Source organism: Phyllostomus discolor, chromosome 9, assembly GCF_004126475.2.
Source record: "Phyllostomus discolor isolate MPI-MPIP mPhyDis1 chromosome 9, mPhyDis1.pri.v3, whole genome shotgun sequence".
NCBI classification, from domain to species: Eukaryota; Metazoa; Chordata; class Mammalia; order Chiroptera; family Phyllostomidae; genus Phyllostomus; species Phyllostomus discolor.
The window spans coordinates 81,049,926-81,076,603 of record NC_040911.2 but is presented as its reverse complement, the minus strand read 5'-3'; the positions used below and the strand labels follow the sequence as shown (position 1 = coordinate 81,076,603).

The window sequence follows — 26,678 nt, the reverse complement described above, 5'->3', positions numbered from 1 at the left end:
ACTCCCTCTTTAGTGAGTTAAACAAAAGATGAACCAACTGATCCTAGAAGAAACAGATCATCGAAAGGACAGAACTTATAAAAGGACTCTAATACTATCACATTCATGAGACAAAAAAGAGGCAGCTATGAAAATAAAACACAAAGTAACCCTTGGGATTTTAAAATAAAATCACTGAAATAAAAATAAATTCAATAGAAAAGAGCATGACCACTTGTGGTTTGGGTATACAAAATGAATTCACTCTTTCTGGGGTATTAAAAAGCCCCTCTGATTCCCCTGATGTATTCTCAAACCCTGTGGATTGGGTAAGACTGACAATTACCACGGCCCCTCCCCACTTGCTACATGAGAGGAACTTGTTGCTGCTGGAAGTCCACCATGAATGGCCAGGGATAAAAACAACTCCAGGGCAGAGGAAAAACACATAGTGGCCCTGGGCCCTTGGTGACATTATTGGGGGGGTCCCTGGATCAAGCCTTACCTGAAGCTAAGGGATGAGTGCTTTTCTCTTTCTCTCTCAATAACCACTGACAAAACTCCATAGAAAGACTCCATTTTCCCATGTCTCAGTTGTGTGTCCATACCTCAGATGAGACACCATCAAGGAGAACCGCCAGACCTTGGGTACAAGCCCTCCCCAAAGGCACTGCAATTGAAAAAACCCAGGTCACACAGTTGGACTAAGGGGACAGCAATTCACCAAAACAATGCTGGGTAAACACACCAACAGCGACCACATCTCACTGAGTGTATAATGGGCCGAGGCATAGGGAAGTGTGCACAGCAAGTGGACTTTGTGGTCACGTAATGGGGATGGCATCTGTTTCTTCTCTCAGAAACGAAAAAGAAAGGTAATTAGAAAACCAGAAACAACAAAGTCTATTCTACGAACCAAGAGGGAAGCAAACACGTGGGAGGCAATGATGTGGGGCAATTAGTGGGGTGTAAGAAAAGAAACTGCGCTTGACCTTAACACTTCGGACAGCAAACGTCCCCTTGGAGGAGCAGAGGGCAGAGGAGGTGAGGACCCACCTCGTGACCTGGTTCTGCAGTCAGTGGTGTTTACATGATCATAAGATTGGTTAGTTCTTAGCTCTCAGAATGAAACCGAAGCTAAAGAATGGCAAATGTAATTATAATTACAGAACACAATGTGTTATAAAATTTGACCATAGGAACCCAAAGATAAAACGGACAGGAATCGGAAGGAGCGGGGGAAGGGAGGCGGCATGGAGGGGCTGATTGTTCGTACACAGTGCTGGGGCTCAAGAAACATGGTCTGAGGTGGGTGGATGAGAAACAAAGCTTTAAATACAAGTGGCCACGGGGAACCTGAGAGACAGTGTGGTTTAAATTCTTGCTTTAATGATGAGGGATCATTAGATGCTCTCCTGGGTTACTAATTGAGAAACAGAGGTAAAAAAAATATGATTTACTATTCTGACACCAAACTCCCGAGTAGCTAAAAAAGGAAGAAGTTCTGAGGAGTGGAACTGGGTATGGGAAGTTTTGTTGTTTGTTCGTTTGTTTTGTCCCATTTGCTGGTCGAATTTCTTTACTGGCATGTATTACACCGTGTCAGAAGCCCCCCACCCACGCCCTGGCTCCACCTCCCATGTGTGGACGGAAGGTTGGCACTCCCTTCCCACCTCTTTCTAGTTTGTTTTCCTGTTTACATTGGAGAGGCTGGAAAAAATTTACATTTCCCAGCCTCCCGGCTAGCTATCTTAATGCCGCCACCCCACCCAGACATAATTAATTTCTCACTTCATCAAACTGGTCGAATAAGGATCTGTTCCAAAAATCTGGAACTGGAACTGAGACACTATTTGGCATCTGCTCATAGCTGGAATGAAGGGCAAATAAACTCAGGAGCTGTGGGGCGATCACATGCCTGGAGAAGGAAATAAATAAATAAAAGGCGATCTTTTAAGAGAACGAAAACCACAGGCTGGGAATAATATTTGCAAAACACATATCTGATAAAGGACTTGTATCCAAAATATACAAAGAACTCTTAAACTCATCAGTACAAAATCAAACAACCCCATTAGAAATGGGCAAGCCCTGGCTGAGTAGCTCGGTTGGTTGGAGCATTGTCCAGAGACATCAAGGTTGCAGGTTCGATCCCTGGTCAGGGCACATACAAGAATCAACCAAGGAATGCATAAGTAAGTGGAACTACAAATTGATGTTTTTCTCTCTCTCCCTAATAAATAAATAAATAAATATATTTTTAAAAGAGGAAACGATATGAACAGGTAACTCACTGAAGAAGATATACAGAAGCAAATAAGCATATGAAAAGATGCTTCAGTTCTGGCTGGTGTGGCTCAGTGGACTGAGCACTGGCCTGCAAACCAAAAGTCCCTGGTCTGATTCCCAGTCAGGGCACATGCCTGGGTTGTGGGCCAGGTTCCCTGTTGGGGGCATGTGAGAAGCAACTAATCGATATATCTCTCACACATCAGTGTTTCTCTCCCTCTCTTTCTCCCTCCCTTCCCCTCTCTAAAAATAAATAAATAAAAGCTTTAAAAAAAATTCTCCACATCACGTGTCATCAGGGAACTGCAAGTTAAAATAAAAATGAGGTACCACTAAATACCTATGAGAATGGTCAAAATCCAGAACACTGACAGCAGCACATCCTGGTGAGGATGTGGCCTCTCCTTCGCTGGTGGTAACGCAAAATGCTACGATCGCTTTGGAAGATAGTTTGACAGTTTCTAACAAGGCTGCACATGGTTTGACCATATAATGCAGCAACCAGACTTCTAGATATTTTACCCAATCGAGTTGAAAACTATGTCTGTACAAAACGCTGTACATAAATGTTTATAGCAGATTTATTTATAATGGCCCCAAACTGGGAGCAACCAAGGTGTTCTTCAGTAGGTGAATAGATAAACAATGTTGCATACATACAATAGAATATTATTCAGCAATAAAAAAGAAATGAGCTATCAATCCATGAAAAGACATGGAGGAAGCTTAAATGCAGGTTACTGAGTGAAAGAAGCCAACTCGAAAAGGCTACATACTGTACGGTTCCTACTCTTTGACATTCTGGAAAAGGGAAAACTTCAGAGAGAGCACAAAGATCACTGGTTGCCAGAAAATCGGGGAGGGGAGGGATGAGCAGGTGGAGCACAGAGGACTTTCAGGGCAGCGAAACTACTCTGTGTGCCAATGTATAGGTGAACACATGATCTGTATTTGTCAAAACCCACAAATGTGCAACACACACAAGTGAACCCTAATGTAAACTGTGAACTTCAGCTCATAATGTATCGATAGTGGTTCATTAATTGTAGCAAATACACCACACTACTCCAAGATGTCAATAATTAGGACACTGTGTATGAGGGAGAGACAGATGGAAATGTTCTGTACTCTCTGCTCAATATTTTTGTAAATCTAAAATTGTTTTAAAAATAAAGCCTATTCACTTTTTTAAAAAGCAATCTGCAGCAGGAGAAGGCTACAGCAGAGCAGCGGAGAGGGGAGTCCAGGAGGCAACGGGGGGAGGACAGCAGCCTGGGCAACAGCTCCCTGGCCGCTGGAACATCCCCAGCTCCTGGCTCCGGGCCTCGTGAAGCCCAGATACACGCTTCTGCCCCCGGGGTCTGTGCCACACGAGCCCGGGGTCCTTGACACAGCTTCTCCCTTCCTTCTGCTGCTCCAAGGGAGTATGGTTACTCATGTAATATTTCTAAAGCCATCCTCCAAGTGGACAAGTCTCGGGTGCTGTGATGACAGAAGAGGTCTGGTCTGGCAACCAAAAAATAATTTCCGCATATTTCAAGTTTCACCCGAGTTCTTGAGTATCATGAAAAGGATACTTGCCACATCTTACAAAACCTTCTTTTCTCCTCGATCCACGTTGCCACACACACTGCAGTTGCTCCTACAATTCTTTCTTTAAAATTTCCTCAGAACAGCCCTGGCTGGTGTGGCTCAGGGGATTGAGCATCGGTCTGAGAACCGAAACGTCGCAGGGCACACACCTGGGCTGCAGACCAGGTCCCTGGTTGGGGGTGTGCAAGAAGCAGTCTATCGATGTCTCCCCCTCTCTTTCTCCCTCCCTTCCCCTCTCTAAAAATAAATAAAATGTAAAACTCCTCAAAACAATCTCCCTCAACCCTAGTCTCTATACCCTTTGTCTTCGCCCCCCATCCTGATTCTGCACCATCAAAGCTGAGAAGCCTGGGGGGAGACAGAATCCTCCCGGTGTTGGGAGGGGTGGAGGAAACTGAGAGGCAAAGCTGGAATTGCCGATCATGGGCAGGGGGTGGGCTGGCAGCCCTCTTCCCTCGCCCCTCACATGGCACACTCTGCCTGGGTGACCTCATCACTCTCGTGGCTCCAATTACCGTCTCCATAAGGAGAGCTGCCAAGTTTCTACCCGCAGCTCCGAACTCTGCTCTGAGCTCCAGGTCGGTATACCCACAGCCTCGTCCACATTTCTCCTTGGGGTGGAATCAGATAGGATTCTGTTCTGCTAGGAGTCACAGAGCCTGAAAATACAGTATTCTAAACAGAAGCGTTTCTTTCTTTTGCACTTAAAAGCCCAGCAGTGCGCAGCCCTGGGCTGGCACGGAGACTGTACTCCATGCCAGTCTCCTTGCAGGCCACTGTTACGCTGTCACCAGGGCGTGTCCCTCAACCTCAGAGTCCAACAAGGTGCTCAGAGTCCCAGTGACCCCATCCACATTCCCCGTGGCAGCTGGAGAAAAGCAGGATGAGGAACAAGAAACAACGGGCAACCCTGGCCGTGATTAAGGCTGGGAGATGCCACATAACATATCTTGGTAGCCAGAACTTAGTCACTCGGCCACGCCTAGCGGCAAGAGGGCTGGGAAACCCATTCCGTGTGCTGGGTGGCCATGTGCATGGCTAAAAAGAGAAGACTGCAATATTAAGGGGAAGAGAATGGATATGGGGGAGAAGCAGCCTGCACTGTCCACACAGCAGCCCCACAATCTCCTCCAACTTAACACGACTGAAACGGAATTAACCATCTGCCACCAACATTTCTGTCTCCCTCAGAGTCTCTGTAACCCCACACCCTCACACAGGGGCAATTCCGTGGGGCAGGGGCTGGCAAGGAGAGGTGTCACCAGAGCTAAGTGAAGGGGTGAGCAGAGAGAAAATTGTGTGAGGAAGCTGAACTCCCAGTGGTCCGGAATAGAGAACAAAGACCCCAACCAGAAGGCACGCAAGTGGAGCAAGTGAAGTTGGGGTTTCCTGAGTAAAAGGCCAGGGTGCCTGCTGAGGAAGGAGACAGAGACAGGCTAGTCCTGGCTGGTGTGGCTCAGTGGGCTGGGCATCGCCTGCAAACCAAAAGGTCGCTGGTTTGATTCCCGGTCGGGGCATGTGCCTGGGTTGCGGGCCAGGTTCCTTGTTGGGGGTGTGCAACCGATGAATGTCTCCCTTACACATCGATGTTTCTCTCCCTCCTTTCCCTTCTTTCTAAAAATAAATAAATAAAATGTTTTTTTTTAAAGAAAGAAAGACAGGCCTATACATGAAAGCACGAGGGACAAACATACCCATCCCCTCATCCAGCTGTGGCTGACCCTGTCCACTCCATTCTGCCTCCTGTTCAATCCGCCAGCCGTGCCTTTGCCTGCACCCTTTCCCCCGCCCTGGAATGCCCTTCCTGCTTCTCCACGAGGATAACTCTCTCAGCCTCCTTCGGGGCTCAGATCAGGGTCACCTCCTCCAGGAAAGGTTCCCTGTGTCCCTTCTGAGGACTCTAGTAACATCCCACTGGGGAAGGGGCTGCAAGCGGGGCAGTGTCCGTGCGGGGTTCGGAGAGCAAAGGACGATTCCGGTGCTTTGGGTGTTGTATGGGGCCGGGTATGAGGGAGGCGCAGCAGGGATATGGGACCCCGGGGCTTTCTTTGATATGAAGGAGGAGGTGCCAGCTGCCCCGGCAACAGTGGAGGTAGGGCACCACTAAGGCCGAGCCTTGGACTCCTGGCCATGGGCTGGGCCTCCTACATTCCCATCTCCAGTGAGGGAAACCATGCAGACGGAGGCTGTGAGCCGCCCAGAGGAAGTCCACTAGGGTGGGGGCAGGCAGAGTAATTCCTGGAAGGAAGCTCGCACCTCAGGAATCCAGTAGAGGAATGCTCTAGAGGCTTCTGTCTCAGGAGCCCCCACCTCCTGCCCCCAGGAAGAGACAGGCAGTGCTGGGCCGCCCTGCAGGGTTTCTGCCTCTGGGCGCCCAGGTACAGCCCTCCCTTCGCCAGCCTGCTACAACGTGTGCTCTGTTCTCTCTCAGTCTCAGCTCTGTCCTCTATAGAATGAGGATGCTCCCTGCCACCCCAGGGTGTTGTGGCAGCGGGAGTCGCAGAGTAAGGTGCCCAACGAGACACCAGCCCACACGAGACACAGTCTACTGGTGAAAAAAGCCTCTGCCTCCTGAGGTACGCTGTGGGGGCACCCTCCTCCCCCGTGCACACGGATGCACGAGTGTGCCCTGCACACGTGGTCCCAGGCTCTGGGGTAGAGTGAGCAGCAAGGCTGAGGCAGGGCTGGGGGGAGACTGAGTTTTTTCCGTGGCCCATCAGCACACATACGCTTACGTCGGGGAACAACATGTCCTAAAGAGAAACGGTAGCCTCTGCTCTAACACTCTGCCAGGCCCGGCAGCGGGCACCTGAAGCAGAGGGCCCTACTCCTGCCTTCCAAACCGAGTCTTCCTAAAAGCCCCACCTGGTGGTGACCAGGGCTGGGGGCTCTCCGAGAAGACACAGCACCCACAAGACCCAAGGGGCCGGTTTCTCGCCCAGGGCCCAACGGACAGAGGGATGTTGCCTCCAAGCAGGTCAGGACCGGGTGCTGGCCCAGGTGGAACGAAGGGTCAGGAGCGCAGAAGACCCACGTGCTTTGTGTGCTTGGGGGCAGGGGTCAGCTCTTTGCCCCTCTCCCACACACTCACAGGCCCGCCCTGCACACACTCACACTGCAACCCGCCCAGGCTTCGCCCACCTCCGACATGAAAGGGAGGCCTGCCAGCCCCCATCCTGCACCTGCCACACACTCACAGACAGACGCTCACGCACAGACACAGGACACAGTGACACGTATAAAATACACACAGTCACACAGACACCCCAAGAGACACACACAAAACCAGTCACACAAAACACCCACACACACACAAACACTGACTCAGCAACAGATACACACACTCATATAGACACGTGCTGAGCAGCCAGTGGAGGCTGCTGCCTGGATACCTTTGCTGGCCTACTGGCCAAGTAACAACATCCAAAATTGTCTGGTGCAGGCCCTGACTGGTGTGGTTCAGTTGGTTGGGTGCCGTCTCACAAAGCAAAGGGTCGCCGGTTCAATTCCCAGTCAGGGCACATGCCTGGGTTGTGGGTTTGGTTCCCAGTAGAGGCACATGCAGGTGGCAACAATTGATGATTCTCTCTCACATCGATGTTTCTCTCCCTCTCTCTAAAAATAAATAAAATCTTTTGAAAAATGAATGCAGCACATCTCCACCCCCAACCTCCTCACAGGTGGCTCTGGGGCAGTCAGTGGTCCTGACAACAAGGACAACAAGCCTAGGAAAAGTGACACTTTAGCTGGGGAGCCTTTTAGGTGAGCAGAGAGGAGGGAAAGTATTTCCAGGAGGGAAAGTGGCCCCTGCAAAGGTTAGGCGTGGGAGGCAGCTGTGGTACTCAAAGAACTGTGCAGGCCTTGCCCTCATATGGGGTCAGGGGAGCAGACAGGAGACCAGGTACCTGAGCGCAGACAGCTGGGGCTAAGAAGCAGTGCTTGGCCTCCACTGGTGTCCAGCCTGAGCCTCTCTAGGGGCACATGTGGTGGAGAAAAAGGGGCCCGCTAGGGATTACCAGAACAAGGAGGTCCTGGAGGGCAAGGTCAGTCAGCTGCCTTATAGGAGCCTAGCCATAGGGGGTCTCCACCCTGCAAACCCCCTTCTTGGAGGCCACGGCCCAGCATCTCCCAGAGGACCTGGGTTAGGTCAGGAGGAAGGCCGTGAGCCCTCGGAGGAGAAGGGCTGGGTACTCCTGGTGCAGGTGCGATGAGTCCTGAGTGAGCCCCTTGCGGGGAGTGGGGCCCCTGCCTGTGAGTACCCTTCCCTCTCTGCCCCAGACTCCAGCAAGGACAGAGCTGGCCTCAGGTCTGAGAGCCTTCACCCTCAATTCAGCATCCTGTCTCTGACCCTTAAAGACCAGGCTAGGGATCGCAGGGTGGGTGGTTTGGGTCAAGGGACTGGAGGGGTCTGGGACAGGGTATTGCGAGGGGTCTGGGGTGTGCTTTCTCTCCCGAGCATAAGGGCCTTCCCAGAGGGGCTGGCGTAAGCAGAGCCCCGGGGTGGACCTGTTGGGGCAGGCAGGGGTGCCCCTCCGCAGCGGAGCCGCAGGAGGCCGACGTGGGTATGGAATTCCTCCTCCTTTCCTTCCACCTCCCCTCCTCACCCTTCTCCCCGACCCCACCCCCCGGGCTGCTCCGGAGCCGGGCTGCCAGGAGAAGGGGAGGCTCAGGGAGGGGCCCTGGACGCCAGACTAGGCTGGGCCCCTCGGCGAGGCCCCGCGCAGGCAGGCCCCGCCCCGGCCTCGCACATCTGGGCTGAGAGCGCGGGGCCCACCCGGCAGCGGAGCCGCAGCGGCCATCCGGCCTGGGGGAGGGGGCGGCGGGCGGGGTGGGCGGCGCGGGGCCCGGCGCACGTCGAGGGCTGCGGCCGCCGCCCAGGGCGCTGCCACAGGCTGCGGGGCCGCCACCGAGGCGGCAGGACAGAGACTGCGCTGTCGGGAGGGCGGAGGTGAGTTCTGGGGCGAGAGGCTGCGGGGCTCGCAGAGAGGAGAAAGGCACAGAGGTTAACCATCCTTCCCATCCTGGGCTGTTGGCTGAGACCCCGCCACAAACCTCCTGAGCTTGGGGGTCCGGGTTGGGGACAGATCCGCAAGCTCCTCTCTGGAGCGGGGCTGCGACTGTGGGCTCCCATCCAGACTTTGGGACCCCACACACACTCTGCAGACAGCGAGGGGCTGGAGAGACTCCTGTGCTGTGGGATGGGGCGGGGGGAGCTGGTGAGGGGCTGGAGGCTGCTCCAGGGGGCCTTGTGGAGGGCACGTCCCTAGACCTAAGGTAGATACCTGGGATGTGTGTGTGTGTGTGTGTGTGTGTGTGTTGGAGAGCATCTTGGATTGGGGGCCTCAGGGCCTGTGGTCCCAGAAGTTCCAGGGCAGCTGGGTGGCCAGGGTGCCACGGTACCAGACTGGGGACTGGCCTTCTGACCGGGACCTCTGGTTTCCCTCTGTGAGGCTAGCTTCCGGGTCCAGGTGGGCTGGGGTCTGGGCCCCCTGCAGGACCGGGGAGCCTGTCTGAATAGCAGGCTTGTGTGCAGGAGAGACTGAGCTCTGAAATACCCACTCCCTGTGAGCGCAAAGGCAGTTCCCGAGCCCCAGAAGGCGAGGGAGGTGATGGGGCACTGATGGGGGGACGGTGGGAGGGGCTTCAGGGCCTGCACCCTGCGGGACAGAGGTTGTTTGTGAACTGGCTGCTCCCATGATGAGGACCCATGGGGGTGGAGCAGGATGTATGGAAAGAAAAGTTGAGGACGGGAGGGGCCTCAGGAGGCCATTCCTGTCACCCCTGCCGCAGCACAGGAGGCAGCCCCCCGCTGGTCTTGCTCCCGGAGGGCTCCTCTCCAGAGACAGACGGGAGCAGGCTTTGGGGTTTCTGATCTGCCCCTTGGGCCCTGGTTGACCCAATCTCTGGCTTAAGAGAAATGCCTGTGGCCTCTCTTTGCCTGTGGACAGATTCCTGTTCCATTCAAGGGCTGGCAGGGGGCTGAGCAGTGGGTGGGAGAGGCTGGAAATGTGTAGGGGAGAGAGGGGAGCTGTGAAGATCTTCCTGCCAATGACTGGGAGGAAGATCTCACAGGCCGAGGGCAGGTGTGTGTGGAGCCCTGAAATCCAGCAACACCAAATGCCCCCAGCGCTCTGGGGGGGCTAAGTACCCAGCCTTGACACCCCATCCCAGGAATAGATCCTTGGAGAATTCTCTCCATCAGTCAAGGCGTCCTAGGCTTTGGTGATTCTGGGGGACCCTCTAGGATGGGAGTCTCCAGTTTCCAGTCCCCACTCAGCCACACCCAATGACTGACAGATCATACCTATTGGGTAGAAGTCAGTGTCAGGAGTCAAGGCAAAGCTGAAGATCAGAGGTCCATATGAGGTTGAGGGGTAGGGGTCATCAGCCCATGGGCAAGGATGGGCCAGTGCATGGGCAGAGTTAAGGATCTGTGTCTGTGGGTAGGGTAGGGGTCAGGCTGGGGTCAGAGTTTAACCTGTGCTTGTAGCCAGGAAATGAAGTCACTTTCTGTGTAAATCAAACTGCCCCACCCAATTTTTCTTGAACCCTAAGCATCACCAGTCTGAAATCAGTGGGCCCCTGGGGCAAGGTCTACCTCACTCCATTTCCAGCTGTGGACTCTGCCCACACATGGCTTTTGGGAGCTGAGGTTGTCCTGAGCCCCATTCTGCTGAAACGTTTCTGGGCGTGTGTGCGCGCGGGGTCGGGGGGGGGGGGGGGGGGGTCCTGAAGATGGACGGGCTGCCAACCCTTCTACCTCCACCTCTCAAGGAAATCAGCAAGATCCTCCTTCTTCAACACCAATCGATTCTGGTCTTCCCTTTCTCCCCAAAGAATGCAGAATGACTGTAATAAAACTCTCAATAAGAACAACATCTTCTGACAGAAAATTCAGAATCCATATCCTGAAGGGAAAGAACATTACTGACATCTGTCCAACCCCCTGCCTTTGGTCAACCACCTTTTTACCTGGACTTGATCCCCGCAAGCCCCCTGCATGACCCACTTTGCAGGAAATGCGCTGGGGCTCAGAGAGGCACGGGACGCACTCCAGCCAGGCGCTCAAATAGGCCTTTGACAGCCCTGAGACCCCAGTGTAGGGCACCCAGAGATGGGGGTAACTGGACCAGCTTCAGACGGCTGGGGAGACTACAGGCACCCAATTAACATGTGGAATCCAGCTCAGAGTGACGGCTCCGGACTCTTCTTTCCTGGTAGCCGTAGACTGTTTCTCCTCCAGCTACAATAGCCTTGGCCCAGGAAACCTATTCATTCATCGAAAAAAGTGTTTCCCCATCACTTAGCTCAGAACCTGGCATAAAGAAATGCTCAATAAGTTGTTTTCATTTTTTAAAAATTATTTATTTTACTTTCTGGCAGAGAAAGGAGAAAGAGAGGGAGAGAAACATCAATGTATGGTTGCCTCTCTCAAGCCACCCATTGGGGACCTGGCCCACAACCCAGGCATGTGCCCTGACTGGGAATTGAACCGGCAACCCTTCGGTTAGCAGGTTGGTGCTCAACCCAATGAGCCACACCAGCCAGGGCAAAATGTTCAGTGAGTTTTTGCTCAAGAATCAAAACAATGTACAAATAAGGCTGCCAGCTTCTCCCTTGTGGCCTGGATTCAATGTATGCTGGTAAATGTTTTACAGTCAACTCTGCAAAAGGGAAAACAACCTGATTTGTAGTGTTTGCCCATTTCTGTCGTGTAAATGCTCCCACCGTGGCTGATTTCAAGCTACCAATGTGATATCAATGAATGCGGAATTGGATAGAGATGTACAGATCAGCTTCTACCAGCCGGTGGCAACCAGCTCCAACACACCACTCCATCACCCTGAACTGGGCTCTTGTCTCTGGCTCTCAAAGCCTGCACCCACCCTGTCTATGTGCTTTCCCTTTTCTCAGCATCACCCAGCTGCTCTGTGAGTGCCCATGACCAGCCTCTATCTTTCCCCTGACTCTGCTTCTTGGGCACCCAATCGTGCATCCCCAATGATAGCAGGCTTGAGTGTGTCTGTAAATATCCATGGTGCCGGCCATGTGGGAGTATCCTGGACATGTCTGTGTATGATGGGACTGAGTGTGTATGAATTGTTCCTGAGCAAGAGTGGATGTATGAGTGGGGGGTGGGGCGTGGGTGACAGTGTCCAGCTCGGTGTCTGTCGGTGTTCTATTAGCAAAACTTCCCGATCGGGCCACTGGATACATAGAGGGAGAGTGGGCTCTGGCTGTCTGTTTGTTCCCCAGGTACTGCCCGCACATCAGCTGCTGATCTCAGCCACCTTCCTGGGAGTGCCAGCTCCCTTCTCTTGCCCTTGCTCACGCCTTGCCTGACTCCCACTGCATCTCCATCATCCCACAGAAATGCGGCCCTGGGGCATTCAAACAGGTGTTTCCAGTCTCATGGAACGACCACGATTATCGTGAAACCACCACAGGCATTTGGTCTCCTCAGCCCAACCACCTTCCTCAAGTCGGCCTTTACGTGTGGGTTCCCTTCCTTTTCCTCCCCCCACTCTGCTGTCTGCCAATGACCCCCAAACTCACGTCTCCACCTCAGCTCCTCCCTGACCTCTAGATCGCGTATCCTCTGACCACTTGGTGTGTACTATGCTCCCAGAAGTTTCGGAACTGCACCAGAACACGGCCCCTCCCCCACATGCTTCTCCAGCATTCTCCATCTCATCACCCACCTCCCAGTTTGAACCAGACAAATGTCATCATCCCTGACGACTCCTTCTTCCCAATCCCCCATATCCAATCCAGCCATCCTCTGTCGGCCCTGTTGGCTTCAACCTCTAACTCAAGCTTCTCCGCTTCTGTCTCCAGACACACAGCCATAACCATCATCAAGCGCCTGGAGCCCTGAGTGGGCTCCTGCTTCCATTTCGCCCTCTGCCATCCACACTCCCCATAGAGCGAGAGGGATTTTAAAAAACGCACATCGAGTCATGCCCCCGCCTCCGCTGCTGCTTCAAACCTTTCAAGGTTTGCTGTTGCCCTTCATGTAAAACCAAACCTAAAATAGGGGCCAGGAGGGTCTGCCTGCAGGATCGGGTGGGCTCAGCCCCTCTCCCCAGCCTCCCCACGCTCCCCTCTCTGCCTCACTTGTTTCCAGCTGTGACCTTGATAGCATCCTTTGTAACTGCAAATTCACTTGGGTGATTATCGGATTATAGTCAGTTTCTTCCCTGCCCAGGCTGTGGGCTCCTGGGGCAGAGACCATGTCTCTCTGGGCCTCGGATGCCCCCCAGCACTTGGCACAGAGTGGGCACCGAAAACAGTCAGGAGCGTCCTGATTCCTGTTAAAGGCGCCTGTTAAAAAGACCTTCTTGAGGGAACCTGGGCCTATGGGATGGGTCATTCAATGAGATTAAGGAATTATCGTTATTTTTGTTAACACCCGGCAAGGCGTATGGGCGACGCATTTGGAAGTCTCTGTCTGTTGGAGGGACGTACCAAAGAATTTATAGGTGAAGCAGCATGAAGTCTGGGACTTGATTCCAAGGACTCCAGCCTAAAGTAAAGAAATAAAATGTTCAATGAGGGAACAACAGAACAAGTAAACACCATTCTGCATGTCTGTTCCTGTTCACAGTGCCCAGGCCTGCAAAGATGCTGGCCGTCCCGGATCTGGGCCTGCAGGGGCTGTACATCGGTAAGAGCCCCCTGACCTCTGCCCCCACCCACCACTCCACTTGCCCCTGCACTGAGACGCACCCCAGTCCAAACAGGGGTGCCTCTCCCAGAAGTTCCTGAGAGCATGTGTGTGTATAGGGAGGGTGGTGCACACAGGACTGTGCACGTGTGTGCATTTGTGCATACTTCACACGAGTGTGCACATAGGACATATCTGTGGGACCCCCTGCACATCTGTTAGTGTGTGAGTGTGCAGAGCAGTGCTTTGTGCAAGGGACTGCATGCATATGAATGGTTTGTTCAGGGTCTGTGTGCACAGGACCTGGTGTGAGTGAGTGTGTGTGTGTGTGTGTGTGTGTGTGTGTCCCTCTGTGAGCAGATTGCCTTGCTCGGGGCCTTGAGTGAGAGTGTGTATGTCGGCAACCAGATCTGTGTCCACAGAACTCTGTGTGTGTGTGTGCATCTGCCTGTGGCCTCTCTGCAGGCGTGGGAAGCCAGGAGGCAGGAGGGACACTCCTCAGGAAGTCCACTCACAAAGACCTGGTGGGCTGGGCCTTCCTTCCTGCCTCCCTTCCCAGGCTCAAGCAGCACGGCGACTTGGCCCCTCAGGCTGGAGCTGGTGGCAGGGCCTAAGCCCATGCTGGCCACCCAAGGAAAGGGAGCCCTGAGGGTGTGACCACCGTGTCCCTGCCCTCTCCAGCACCCCAGGACAGACTCCAGCTCTGTCCAGGCACTTTGTAGAGCCCCCCACATTATCAGCCCCTCGAGTACGTTCTCAGGGTTTCCCCACACCAGGAAAAACTGGGAGCCGTTGGGGCCACACACCAGGGCAGCCGCTGAGGGAGCACAGGCCTTGAGCCTGAGTTGGCTGGAAGCCACACAGACCAGTTTGCTTGTCCCTGGGTCTTCATGCCAGACCCCACCGGCCTCCCCATCCCCATCCATGAATCTCAGGGCAGCCCCAGTCCTCCTCCCAGGGGCCCTCAGCACAGCCCAGTGTGGTGGTGACAGGCCGCCACCCACGCCTGGGGGATGTCCAGCCAGGCAGACCCCTGAGCTGCCCGAGCCTCCAGTCTAGGCTTTGAGCTGCCCGATGGCGGCTGTGCTGCTTCCCCCCCAGCAAAGGCCCGGCTCAGCCCGGGCCTGTGAGGGGGTCTCGGGAGGCCTCGTGCCCCTGATAATGGCTTCAGATGTAAGTGTGAAGGGCAGGGACAACTTGGGATCCACTTCCCACTTTTGTGGACAGCCCTCAGGGCTGGAGGAGGGGCTGCCCCACCTTCATTCTCAGCAGGCAGCCAGTGGGGCCTGCCCTTGCTTGGCCTTGGGGGTGAGGAAAGGGGGCTGCTCCCTTAGGTTCTGACCAGAACCCTGAGCAGTTGGGTTCGAAGTTCCCCCACCTTTCTGGTTTCTCTAGCCACCCCATCTCCCCCACCCTTCTACCTTCAAACTCAGTCTCCCACAACCCCACAGTGCTTCTCCCCTCTCCCCGCCCCCACTATGTCTGAGGGGTGCTGCGGGAGATGAGGAGTCCCCACTGAGCCACGGGTCATCCTCCAGGGATGGTCACCTCGCACCGATGACAAGCCCTCAGCCCGCTCCTGCCTCTGTCTCATCCTTCCTCCCCTCCCACCCAGGCCCCCTTCCTCAGCAGGGTACCCTTGCCTTGGCCCAGCAAGGGCTGATGGGAGAACCTCCCAGGCCTGAGGCCCAGCCACCAGCCCCCTACCCTGACTGTGACAGAGTGACTTGCCCTCTCTTTGCAGGCTCCAGCCCAGAGCGGTCCCCAATTCCTAGCCCACCCGGCTCCCCAAGGACCCAGGAAAGCTGTGGCATTGCTCCCCTCACACCTTCTCAGTCTCCAGTAAGCCTGGACTGGGGATCTGGGCGGTGGGTGGCCTAGGGGGTCTTGGGGGCGGGGGGCTGGTGCTCTGGAGAGCAAGGCCTGGTGTCTGGCACAGCCCTAGCCGGGCCTGGGGGGGGCCACCTGGTCTCCTGCCCCAGCACATACAAGTCATGTTCTTTGCAGAAGGGTCAGTCTTAAGTGACCTTGGGCCATAGGGTAACAGTTCTGTTGAGGTGAGCCCCACATGCTAACACCCTAACCTCCCCCTCCAGGATGACACCCAAAGGCCATTGCAGCCAGCCTCCTGGAGCGGGTGTGTTTCTGAGCCCGTAGTTTTCCAAGGTCTGGACTGAGCCCCCCAGAGTTGCTCCCCCTCCTGTTGACTACAGCCCCACCTGAATACAAGTTATATCTGGGGAAGAGGAGACACGTTGCTAAGAAAACAGTTTGGAAATTACTCGCTTGAAGTATCCAGGACATAGCCCTCCCCAAGCTCCCTGGGGCGTCTCACCCCAGACGGCCTCACCCTAGTTATCCAGCCCGAGGACCCCTTTGTTCTCGGGGAGCCCGGGCCTGGCCTAGGGGAAGGCAGGGAGCACTCTGGGCACGTGCACAGGGCCTCTGTACTCTGAGAGACAGCCTGGTTGTGTCACTGTGGCCACAAAGAGCAAGAGGGTCAAACACACACTGGTCCCTGTGCTGAGAAGCTGTCTGGAGGAGCGTAATTGCTCCCAGCTGGGCCTGGGCTGTGAAAGGGTGCGAGATGGGGGCGGGGCTAAGGCAGTACAGACAGAAGGTGGGCAGAGAACCAGAAGTAGGGAAGCGAGGCTTGAGCCAAAAGCTGCACAGGGCTACCTAGGAGGCAGTTGGCATCTCCAGAGATCAGCCTGGAGCCTGAAAAGGGAGGGGAGCCCAGGCGGGAGGGTAGGTGGGTGGGGTGAACCAAGGCTGGTCTAGATCACGGCCAAGGGAGGGCGGGGCTCCCATGGACAGTCAGCCTGGCCCTTGGGCTGTCCTTGACTCTAGCTCTTGCACTTGCAGAAGCCTGAGGCCCGAGCCCCCCAGCAGGCCTCCTTTTCCGTGGTGGTGGCCATCGACTTTGGCACCACATCCAGTGGCTATGCCTTCAGCTTTGCCAGTGACCCTGAGGCCATCCACATGATGAGGTGAGGGCCACTGGGCTCGGAGATGGGGGTGGGGGGCATCCTCACACCTTGGGATGGGCCTGGTCCCAGAAGGACTGCCACTGAGGAGACTCGGGGCACCCTCCAAGCTCCTCCCACTCCAAGTCTAGGCTCCCTCTGGGGCACCAAGGTAGAGGACAGCCCCAGGCCCAGGCCCTCAGCTTCTCCTGGAGCAGCTCCCTGCCCTCGGCAGCAAATGTCGGGCTCTGTTTTTCACTTGAAAACAATTTCTTGAGCTATAACAAACATAGCGTAAAATGCACAGATATCTGGGCTTGTATACAAACACAAACACACATACATGTATATATGTGTGTTTTTAAATAAAAGCCAGTTGTCATGCAATTTGCCTTACTTTAAACTTTCATCGCTGTTTTGTGGATGTTTCGCATCCATACGTAGAGCAGTAGCAGAAAGCAGTAGCTTTCTTTTTGAGTTGCCACGTACTTCATAGGGTGAATGTGTTGTAATGTACCCATCCTTCCGCTGGCAGTTTCGGGGCTCTCTGATTTCTCGCTGTTACAAACAGTACTGCAATGAGTCTCCTGCCTGGAAAACTTGTGCTGGGGTTTCTCTGGGGCAGATTCCCAGGTCCAGTCCCACAAATGAAAACCAAGGACGTAAAGGATCAGAGGGTTAACCAGGTTGACTCCAGTCACACAGTTGTTTGGAAAGAGGTGTTCGAAAAGTCTATTCTGATGTCAAGTGCTATTCAAACACACATTTCTTTGAACACTCCCTCCAGACCTGCCCACCCGGATCCTTGGAATGTATGTTAGTGGGGCTGCAGCCAGTAAGTGGAGCTATAGAAGACCCCAAAGCTCCCAGCCCAGACTGGAATGGGGGATCAGGGAGCTTCCCCAGGGCCTGGGAGGCTGGATGGAAGGGTGGACGGAGAGACAGACAGAAAGGTCATTGCCCCAAAGATACAGGGACCTGACCTTCATGAGCCTGGACTGTCATTCCGCTTTCTCTGCTCCGTCCGCACCCACATGCAGCCAGGGGCCCTGAGCATTTACAGCCCTACAGGAGTCGGCACACAGCAGCCAAGCCCATGCTGGGCCCCATGCAGGAGCCAAGGACACTGTCTCTATCCTGTGCAGGGGACAATCGTAGGAAGTCACTGGGGGACATTCTGGCCTCTTCCCAGGCCCTCCCCACCCCTAGCAGCCACCACGTCCCATCATTTCTGTCTCCCTACTATCTCTGGAGTACCTACCCACCCACTTGTCTCCATGGCCACCATCCTCTCTCGCTTGGGCAGTTTTTCTTCTCTGTCCTCCCTCCTCTCCAGTCTGTTGCTACACGGGGACCAGTTGCCTTTCTAAAGGCAATTATGGTCATGCCTTTTCACTACCCAACCCAAACCCCACCACGATAGACTTCTAATCTGGCATTTGATGTCCTTCTAGCACTCCTGTGTTTCTCCTGCTGCACACTGAGCTAACCTCCACTCCAGCGAGTTCTCCTGTTCTCTCACACCACGAAGCCTTTCCACACACTGTTCCTTCTGCCTGGATCCCCAGCTCCTTCCCCAAAGGGCCACAGTGGTGAGCTGGCCTAGAAGAGTCAGGGCACCAGGGAAGGCAGAAGGGGGGAAGGATTTTCTAGGCCAGAGAACTGGGCAGGGAGTTCTGGGTCGAGGTCCAGATGCACCTGTGGACAGAGAGGTTTGGAATCTCATTCAGGTTTTGGGGGTCTGACAGAGGTGCAGTGAACTGGGGGATAGCTGCTGAGGTGGGTAGGAATGTCATGAATGCCTTAACAGAGCTTGGCTGTGGAGGACAGCCTTGAGCAGGGCAAGACAGCTGGCTGGGAGAAGGCCTCTGCTAGGCTGCTGGAGAGACGCACCGGGAGGCCAGACCCAGGCTGATGGATGGATGAAGGCTTGCTGCTCCCAGTGGAGAGTGCAGGGAGGCGAGGTCAAATGGTATACCTCTTGAGAGCGGGAACTGAGAGTGTTGGGTGGATCCCGTGGCCCCACGGATAGGGAGGATCCTATAAGAGCAGCATTCAAAGAGATTTAACTGGATGCTGAGCACCATCCTCATCTTCACAAGAACCCTAAGAGGCAGGTACTGTTATTATTCCCATTTCACAGGCTGGAAGACTGAGACTGGGGGAAGCTAAGTGGCCTGCGAAGGTCACACACCATCACAGAGCCATCATCCAACCTCGCAAAGAGAGCGTTGCTGCTGACCCCACTGATAGCCCTGTGTCTCCGCAGGAAATGGGAGGGCGGGGACCCAGGTGTGGCGCACCAGAAGACACCCACCTGCCTCCTGCTGACCCCGGAGGGTGCCTTTCACAGCTTTGGCTACACTGCCCGTGATTATTACCACGATCTAGACCCTGAGGAGGCACGGGACTGGCTCTACTTCGAGAAGTTCAAGATGAAGATCCACAGCGCCACTGTGAGTCACGTCCTGGCTCAGGACCTGCTCCAAACTGGGAAGCGGGGCTGGAAGAGAAGGGGCAGGCCTAATGGAGGGCGGGCGAAGCTAAAAGGGGAGGAGGGGCGGGGTGTGGTGGCTAAGGGAGCGGAGGTTAGAAATAAAGAATGGGGGCGGGGCGGGGGATAGCGTTACGGGAGGGGCGGGGCTAAAGAGGGGGCAGAACCAATGTGAGATTAGAGCCAAATTCAGACCATGCCCAGTGAGGGAAGCACCAGGGAACCGGGTGATTTTAAGAGAGAGAGAGGTCGCCAGGAAATGGGGGCGGAACTAGAGCCTCCTACAGAGTTGCCCTGTGTCCCTGCCAGGATCTCACCTTGAAGACGCAGCTGGAGGCAGTGAATGGAAAGAAGATGCCTGCCCTGGAGGTGTTCGCCCATGCCCTGCGCTTCTTCAAGGAGCACGCCCTTCAGGTGCGCGGCTCCATCGCTGCCCACTGCAGTCAAGGGACCCCCGAGTCCATCTTTTCCCCTTAGCCCATCCCCTGCACCCCCAATTGGTAGCTGTTGTCAGAGGTCGTGTTCTCTCCTGCCTTCCTGTCTTGTACAGCCTACATCAGGCATATATATGGGCGTTGGTGGAGGGAGTAGTGTTAGATTTTCCCAACTCCACTGGGAAGTCCTTCCTGAGGCTTGACTAGGTCTTCCAGCTCCCACTGAGGGCTGAAGACACCTCCTCTAACCCAAGCCAGCTACTTCTCTCACTGCCCTCTCCTGCCCCAGGAGCTGAGAGAGCAGTGCCCATCGCTGCCGGACAAGGACACTGTGCGCTGGGTGTTGACAGTGCCTGCAATCTGGAAACAGCCAGCCAAGCAGTTCATGCGGGAGGCTGCCTACCTGGTGAGGCCATGCAGGCGGGACCGTGGATGTTGCTTGGCAGGGCCCCAGGGATGGCCCCATACACACCTTCATTCACCCCACCACTCTTGGGGCCACAGATTCATTGTGTAAAGAAAGACCTCCAGCCTTTCCCTGTTGGGCATTTTGGAGGGCTGTTGCCACTGGGGGATGGGGCGGGTTGCAGGGAGAGGGCTGAGGGACAAGAGGCACAGCCCTGGCCAGCTTGGCTAGTGTCTTAAGTCAGCTTTCCTGAAAGCAGAGCCCCAGATGGGGATCCGTGTGCATCGGTCTATTGAAGAAGGGCTCTTGGGAGAAACGGGGTGAGGAGGACAGGATGTGGCCTCAGCTGGAGTCTGGCCTCAGCCTGATCCCGTGGAGAGCTCTGGGGGGAGAACTGTAGCCCAAAGTTGGCCATGGTGAGGTGAGGGGGCTGGTTTTTTGTGCACCCATATCAGTGTGTCACTAGTTACTGGGGGACAGGGGGAATCCTCCCCGAGTGAGGTGGTCCCCATTCAGCTGAGGGCAGCTCTGTGAGCCCACTGCAGCCAACACTCCCACAGCTGGGCAGGGCACAGAGAACACCCACCTGAGCCAGCATCAGTGTGTTCAGGACCACCACCACCACGGCCCCAAATACTGTGAGTTCTTAAGCACAGGAAATAGGACTATGAAACTGGAGAGAGGTGACCTGGGCCAATGTTTGCTGGTTTCCTACCATGAGAGATAACCGAAGGCCTGGAGAAATGATGGGTGCAGCTCAGGAACCCCCTCTCCCTAGAGATGGGAGGAAAAGGGAACAGAGCCTTCCAGAGCAAGACTCATTACTTGGTCCTGACCCTGGGTCCTCGGGACACCCTTGGACCTACAAAAGGGATCTCAGGCCTGCCTGTAGACCCCTTGGAAGATACCAGGGCCACCAGCCCACATACACATACCCAGGAGTCAGGCATGCCCCTGGTGCCTATGCTTGTCTCTGGAAAGAGCCAACCCTGAGCCTAGGGGACATACCCCTGCAAAGACCAGCATGGCAGCGAGGCTGTGCCCAGCCAGCACAAACACCCCTCCAACCACAGTGCCCCTCCTCCTGCCAGTTTACCCGCCCTGTTTCCTCCCACATGGTTCCTCGGCTGCCAGCTCAGGAAGGGCTGGCCCTGGGCAGGAAGTATCAGCACCTACCCATCCCCATCCCCCACCAGGTCAGAATGCAGGGAATCTCACAAAACCATAGAGGACTTTCCACAGGGATTCCCCCATCCTGATACAGGAAGTAACAGCTCCAAGTGTTTTTCTCCCCGACACTGACCTGTCTTGGTGCCTGAAATTTCACTGTTAAGAGTTTCCTTCCTCCTACATTAGATTCCCCAGGAACAGAGTTCTCCTGGGAGTGGGGAGACCTGTGGCCACTGCCTGACACGGGCTGGCGGAGGCGGAGGATTCAGTGGGCTGAAGGGCCCTCATCTCCTTTGAGTGCGGGTCTGCCCATTACTCGCCCCCCACCCCGCACATACACACACTGTGTAGAGTCTCCACTGATCCCTCAGCCAGGGCCCAGCTGGCCAGTCCGTCCTGCTCCTGTGAAGGGGACCTTGTTGCGGCCCAGGCCGCCTTGGGCAGCTCAGAAGCACAGATCCCAGGCAGTCCAGGTTTTCACTCTCTAGGGTCTCTTCCTGCTGGGGAACCCCATGGTGTTCTTGGCCATGGCCATGCCCCTGCCCAGCTTGGTCACAGGGTGAGTGCGAGGCAGCTCCCAATTTGTGCAGAATGGAGGGGCCTGAAAGGCCTAGCATGAGTGGGGCTTGATGGGGAGGAGGTGGGAGCCCCACAGGCCCTCATTGCCTGCCCCAGGGGCCACCTTAGGTGTGACAGCCCATGGTGCTCCTGGCCCTCCCTGCCCACCACCTATCCCCAGGCTGGTCTGGTGTCCAGAGAGAATGCAGAGCAGCTACTCATCGCCCTGGAGCCTGAGGCCGCCTCTGTCTACTGCCGCAAGCTGCGTCTGCACCAGCTCCTGGACCTGAGCAGCCGGGCCCCGGGCAGCGGGCGCCTGGGCGAGCGCCGCTCCATCGACTCCAGCTTCCGACAAGGTGAGCCGCCTGCAGCGGTGGGCTTGGAGACAGTCGCCCCGGAAGGATCAGAGGGTCACTGAGACCAGAAGCTCAGGCATGTCCTTCATGGAGAGGCCCCCTACCTGGAGAAGCCCCAGGGCTTCACCCTTCCCTAGGGGAACACTGTCTGAGGAGGGCAGGGCTCAGGCTAGCCCTGAGTCTGGGAGTCTGGTGGGGTGCTTGGGCACTGGACAAAGGAGGAAGTCAGCCCCTACTCTGAGCCGAAGGGGAGGTCTGCAGGAGCTTCCCCCTAAACAACCATTGTCTCCTCCTCTCCACTCCTGGCACATCAACTGTTCCCCCCCCACCCCCACCACACATCAGCCCCAAGCTCCTGCTGCCAGGACCAGGCACTGAGACGGCTGTAGTCAACCTGGTTTACCATGACAGGGAGAGGTTCCAAGTCCTGAGCCTCCTGGGTCCCTCAAGACCTACCTGCACACACACACGGCTCCTCAAAACCCTCCTAACCCTGATTTTGCCACAACCTGAGCTCTGGGCCTGCAGCCAGAAATACTTCCCCTCAGCTGTTGGTTATGGAGCATGGGATCACCCCATGAGCTTTCTCCAGACCCTTTGGGGGTCAGCGCTGCCCTCTCCCATTCAGGAGTGGAGCAGGCATTCAGGAGCACTGGCTGCCTCAGGTGCTCACGGAGGGTGTTATCAGGAGGCTGAGGACTGAGTGGTAGCTGAGGCACCTCCTTCTAACCTAACTGTCCTGCTGTCCTTCGACCCCCAGCCCGTGAGCAGCTGCGAAGGTCCCGTCACAGCCGCACGTTCCTGGTGGAGTCAGGGGTCGGAGAGCTGTGGGCAGAGATGCAAGCAGGTGGGGAGATGGGAGACCAGTGGGATGTGTCCTGGGCCCTATGGGACACCATATATTGATAGCAGGAAGGAAACATTCACAAAGCTGTCTCCAGCCCCTATAAATTCTCCATCTGCTATACCTAACCTGGCATCCCCCTCACAGTCTCATGCACCCTCACCCCACTCACAGCCTCTAACACCCCTAAGTCACTCTCCTCCCCCAGGGATGCTTCGTGGAAGGGGTTTCAGAGCCCTGGACCATTCCCCAACACACATCTTGTGCCCCTACCTGGTGGCCTTAGGTTCAAGCACCTGAAGCTTCTCACACCTCCACATTGCCACCCCAAGCAAGACTCAAGACCAGGGGCAGGGCTGGAGGCTGGTAGGGAGGGGGCGCAGGGCTGAGGATGCAAGGCAGGCCTCGAGCGTGTGGCCCTGCTCACTGCTGCAGGAGACCGCTACGTGGTGGCAGACTGCGGGGGAGGCACGGTGGACCTGACCGTGCACCAGCTGGAGCAGCCCCATGGCACCCTCAAGGAGCTCTACAAGGCGTCAGGTGAGTAGGCAGGCAGGGCCCTTGATACCCAGCCCACCAAGGCCCCCTGGTGGCGGGGTCTGCACTGACTTCCCTTCTATCTCCTGCCCCACCCAAGGTGGTCCCTATGGCGCTGTGGGCGTGGACCTGGCCTTCGAGCAGCTGCTGGGTCGTATCTTCGGCGAGGACTTCATCGCCACATTCAAAAGGCAACGGCCAGCAGCCTGGGTGGATCTGACCATAGCCTTCGAAGCCCGCAAGCGCACGGCAGGCCCTCACCGTGTGGGGGCGCTCAACATCTCACTGCCCTTTTCCTTCATCGACTTCTACCGCAAGCAGCGAGGCCACAACGTGGAGACAGCCCTACGCAGGAGCAGGTGGGCCGGGAGGACCACAGGCTCAGGCAGGGTGTGCAGATCAGGAAAGTCCCAGTGAGGGAGGGTATGGGCTACAGGGGGTATAGCTGTCTCAGTGCCTGGTCTGGCAGCAGGAGCTTTGGGCTGATGTCAGTGGGAGTCAGCCTGATGCACCACCGCTTGCACACCTGTGGCCGATCTGGTGGCAGGGAGTGGTGCATGAGTAGCCCAGCTGGAATTCACAGCCCCAGCTGGGGCAAGAGAATTGTGGACCCAGGGAAAGGACCAATGTCTATCTCCTCCTGCCCCCCAGCCACACATGCGTGCGCACGTGCACGTGCACGCACACACACACACACACACACACACACACTGTGCCAACACAGGAGGCATGGGAGGCCCCTCTCCTGGAACTTCATGCCTGGAACAGAAGCAGGCCCTGACTAAAGCCCCTGAGGGAGTGGGGCTGGGGTAACACACAACATGCAGCCCGTGCCCGGGCACATGGGCCTGGGGCCACAGTGGGACCCAGGACACTGACACATGGGCCTGTGCCCCCTACCCCTGCAGTGTGAACTTCGTGAAGTGGTCCTCACAGGGGATGCTCAGGATGTCTTGTGAGGCCATGAACGAGCTCTTTCAGCCCACAGTCAGCGGGATCATCCAGCACATAGGTGAGCACCTGAGCTTGGTCCTCCACTTACCCCCACATACACTTCCAGGGGCGGGAATAACTGCCTCTGTTGGTGCCTGGAAACCTCCACACATCCACACACTGGAACGAGGCCCAGAATCATCTGGAACGCCTGGAGGGGTCAGTGCACTGGGGAGTAAGAGCTAGGAGGGATGAATAGTCTTGCCAAGTTAAATGATCTCTGGTGCCTATTTTCCAATTTACAGTGGGGTGATAGTACTGGGTTCCCCAAACTGTTATCACAGGAAATAAAATAAGTTGAAGTATCTAGAAGGTGAGCTCAACGTCTTGCAAGCAGTAGGCATATCCTTCCCTCAGGTCCTCCACGTGGGGGGAAGGGTGCATTGCAGGCGCGACCAGGAGCCCTTGAGTGAATGCGCTCAGTGTTTTCTTTCATCAAAACCCGGCAACCGTTTTATAGTTGAAATGGCTATTTTCTAATTGCCAGGCAGGTGGAGGGGAGGTGCCCGTGGCCTCAACAGCTTATGCGTCCCTCTCCTCGCCTACCCTCCTTCTTACCCCACCTCTCCACCCCATCCCGCAGAGGCGCTGCTGGCACGGCCGGAGGTGCACGGTGTGAAGCTGCTGTTCCTGGTGGGCGGCTTTGCCGAGTCAGCTGTGCTGCAGCATGCGGTGCAGACCGCGCTCGGTCCCCGCGGCCTGCGCGTGGTGGTCCCGCATGACGTGGGCCTCACAATCCTCAAGGGTGCCGTGCTGTTCGGGCAGACCCCGGGCGTGGTGCGGGTGCGCCGCTCGCCTCTCACCTACGGCGTGGGTGTGCTCAACCGCTTCGTGGATGGGCGGCACCCTCCGGACAAGCTGCTGGTCCGCGACGGCCGCCGCTGGTGCACCGATGTTTTTGAGCGCTTCGTAGCTGCGGAGCAGTCGGTGGCTCTGGGCGAAGAGGTACGCCGCAGCTACTGCCCCGCACGCCCTGGCCAGCGGCGCGTGCTCATCAACCTGTACTGCTGCGCCGCCGAGGACGCGCGCTTCATCACCGACCCCGGTGTGCGCAAGTGTGGTGCGCTCAGCCTCGAGCTCGAACCCACGCCCACCGACAGTGGCCCGGCCGGTACGCCCCCGGGCCGCCGCGAGATCCGTGCTGCCATGCAGTTTGGCGACACCGAGATTAAGGTTACCGCGGTCGACGTCAGCACCAATCGCTCAGTGCGCGCCACCATCGACTTTCTTTCCAATTGAAGGAGGTGCCGGCGGGTTCTGCATGGCCCCGCCCCCCTGCCGGGGCAGCGGAGGTCACTGGAGGGTGGGTGGAGACACACCAGAGGCTCTGGCTTTGGGAGTGGGCCCTGGCCCGTAGACTGTAAGGCTGAAGGGCTCTGCCAAGGACTGAGGTCAAGACTTGTTCAGCACTCCCACAGGGAACAAACACGTGACTCCTAAGGCAGAATGTACCAGAAGACTGGCCCTGGCCTGAACTTAGTGTGGGGGTGGAGGGTGGGGGGGTGGATGCAGTTGGGAGGGTGAGCAGAAACAAGGCTGCTACAGGAGGAAAGTGGTTTGCTGGGCCTGATGGATGGCCGCGGCCCACACAGGCAGCTGGGAAGAGCAGCCCTGTGCCACAGAAAAATGACCGGAAGCTGACAAGAGGGACAAGGGGTAGTAGGCCCTTCCAGGGCGTGGTGCTGACACTCAAGTACAAGTGTTAGGTGGACAAAGGGCAGTAGCAGGCTGATAGAGGAGGAGGGTGCAAGGTGATTATGAGGGAATGTGGGGGAAGTAGCATGCTGGGGGTGGGCCTTGTTTCAGGAGAGATGACTCATCCTGGGAAGGCCCCAAGACAGCCTGTAAATGACCCACTTGAATCTTATCCCAACCACAAAAGGGGGGGGGGGGGAGTGCACTAGGACAGAGGGAACACTTAAGGACTGGTCTCAGCTCTGCCAGTTAACTCAATGTGCCATTATGCCCACCCTAGCATGCAACAGCCCTACCTGCCCAGGGTGACAATAAAGCATTTATGCTGGTACCTCACAAGAGGGGACCCCAGTGGTCTAGTAATGGAGGCCTGGGTTCCAGGAAGAAGGGAGAAAGCTTTCAGCTGTGCGTGGGCTGAGAACTGGCCAGAAGGGGGTGCTGCCTTCTCCCTGTCAAACTTCCAAGTAGAACCCCTGCAGTCTGTCTGACCGCTCTCTGGCCTGGGCAGAGGGCCCCTCCCCAACCAGACTGCCTCGGCAACTATTCCCAGACTGAAAATGCCATCACCTGTAGATAACTCTTTGGGGGTTAGCTGCTCTTATACCGCCCAGTGTCCTTACTTCCTGGAAGCAGCTTAGCCGGAACCGTTCCCTGGCCTGTCTTCGGAGGACTGGGCGTTTTTGGGGCCCTAGAGAAC

General features: G+C 56.0%; 1 protein-coding gene across 3 annotated transcripts; it reads left to right on the top strand.

Moving 5' to 3' along the window:
* Positions 1 to 8,675: 8,675 nt before the first annotated feature.
* On the top strand, positions 8,676 to 26,317 carry HSPA12B (heat shock protein family A (Hsp70) member 12B). Of its 3 annotated transcripts, none has more exons than XM_036009605.1 (13): positions 8,679 to 8,809; positions 13,469 to 13,528; positions 15,273 to 15,370; positions 16,379 to 16,518; positions 18,764 to 18,950; positions 19,298 to 19,402; positions 19,712 to 19,828; positions 21,738 to 21,912; positions 22,673 to 22,759; positions 23,192 to 23,296; positions 23,394 to 23,652; positions 24,202 to 24,305; positions 24,870 to 26,317. In XM_036009605.1, the coding sequence occupies exons 2-13, from the start codon at positions 13,486 to 13,488 to the stop codon at positions 25,523 to 25,525; spliced, it is 2,076 nt and encodes a 691-aa protein (XP_035865498.1). In that variant the 5' UTR covers positions 8,679 to 8,809; positions 13,469 to 13,485; the 3' UTR covers positions 25,526 to 26,317. The 3 variants fall into 3 exon arrangements, with proteins under 3 accessions (XP_035865499.1, XP_035865498.1, XP_028380734.1); XM_028524933.2 differs by having other exon boundaries at positions 16,394 to 16,518; positions 24,870 to 25,525; XM_036009606.1 differs by lacking the exon at positions 15,273 to 15,370 and having other exon boundaries at positions 8,676 to 8,809; positions 16,394 to 16,518; positions 24,870 to 25,525.
* The last annotated feature ends 361 nt before the right edge of the window (positions 26,318 to 26,678 follow it).

What these genes read in the sequence shown, in the direction of transcription:
- HSPA12B (XM_036009605.1), top strand. Translation starts at nt 13,486, where the DNA reads ATGCTGGCCGTCCCGGATCTGGGCCTGCAGGGGCTGTACATCG. An exon ending in GAGGCCATCCACATGATGAG is followed by an intron (nt 16,519 to 18,763) that starts GTGAGGGCCACT and finishes GTGTCTCCGCAG; the next exon opens with GAAATGGGAGGGCGGGGACC. An exon ending in ACAGCCCTACGCAGGAGCAG is followed by an intron (nt 23,653 to 24,201) that starts GTGGGCCGGGAG and finishes CTACCCCTGCAG; the next exon opens with TGTGAACTTCGTGAAGTGGT.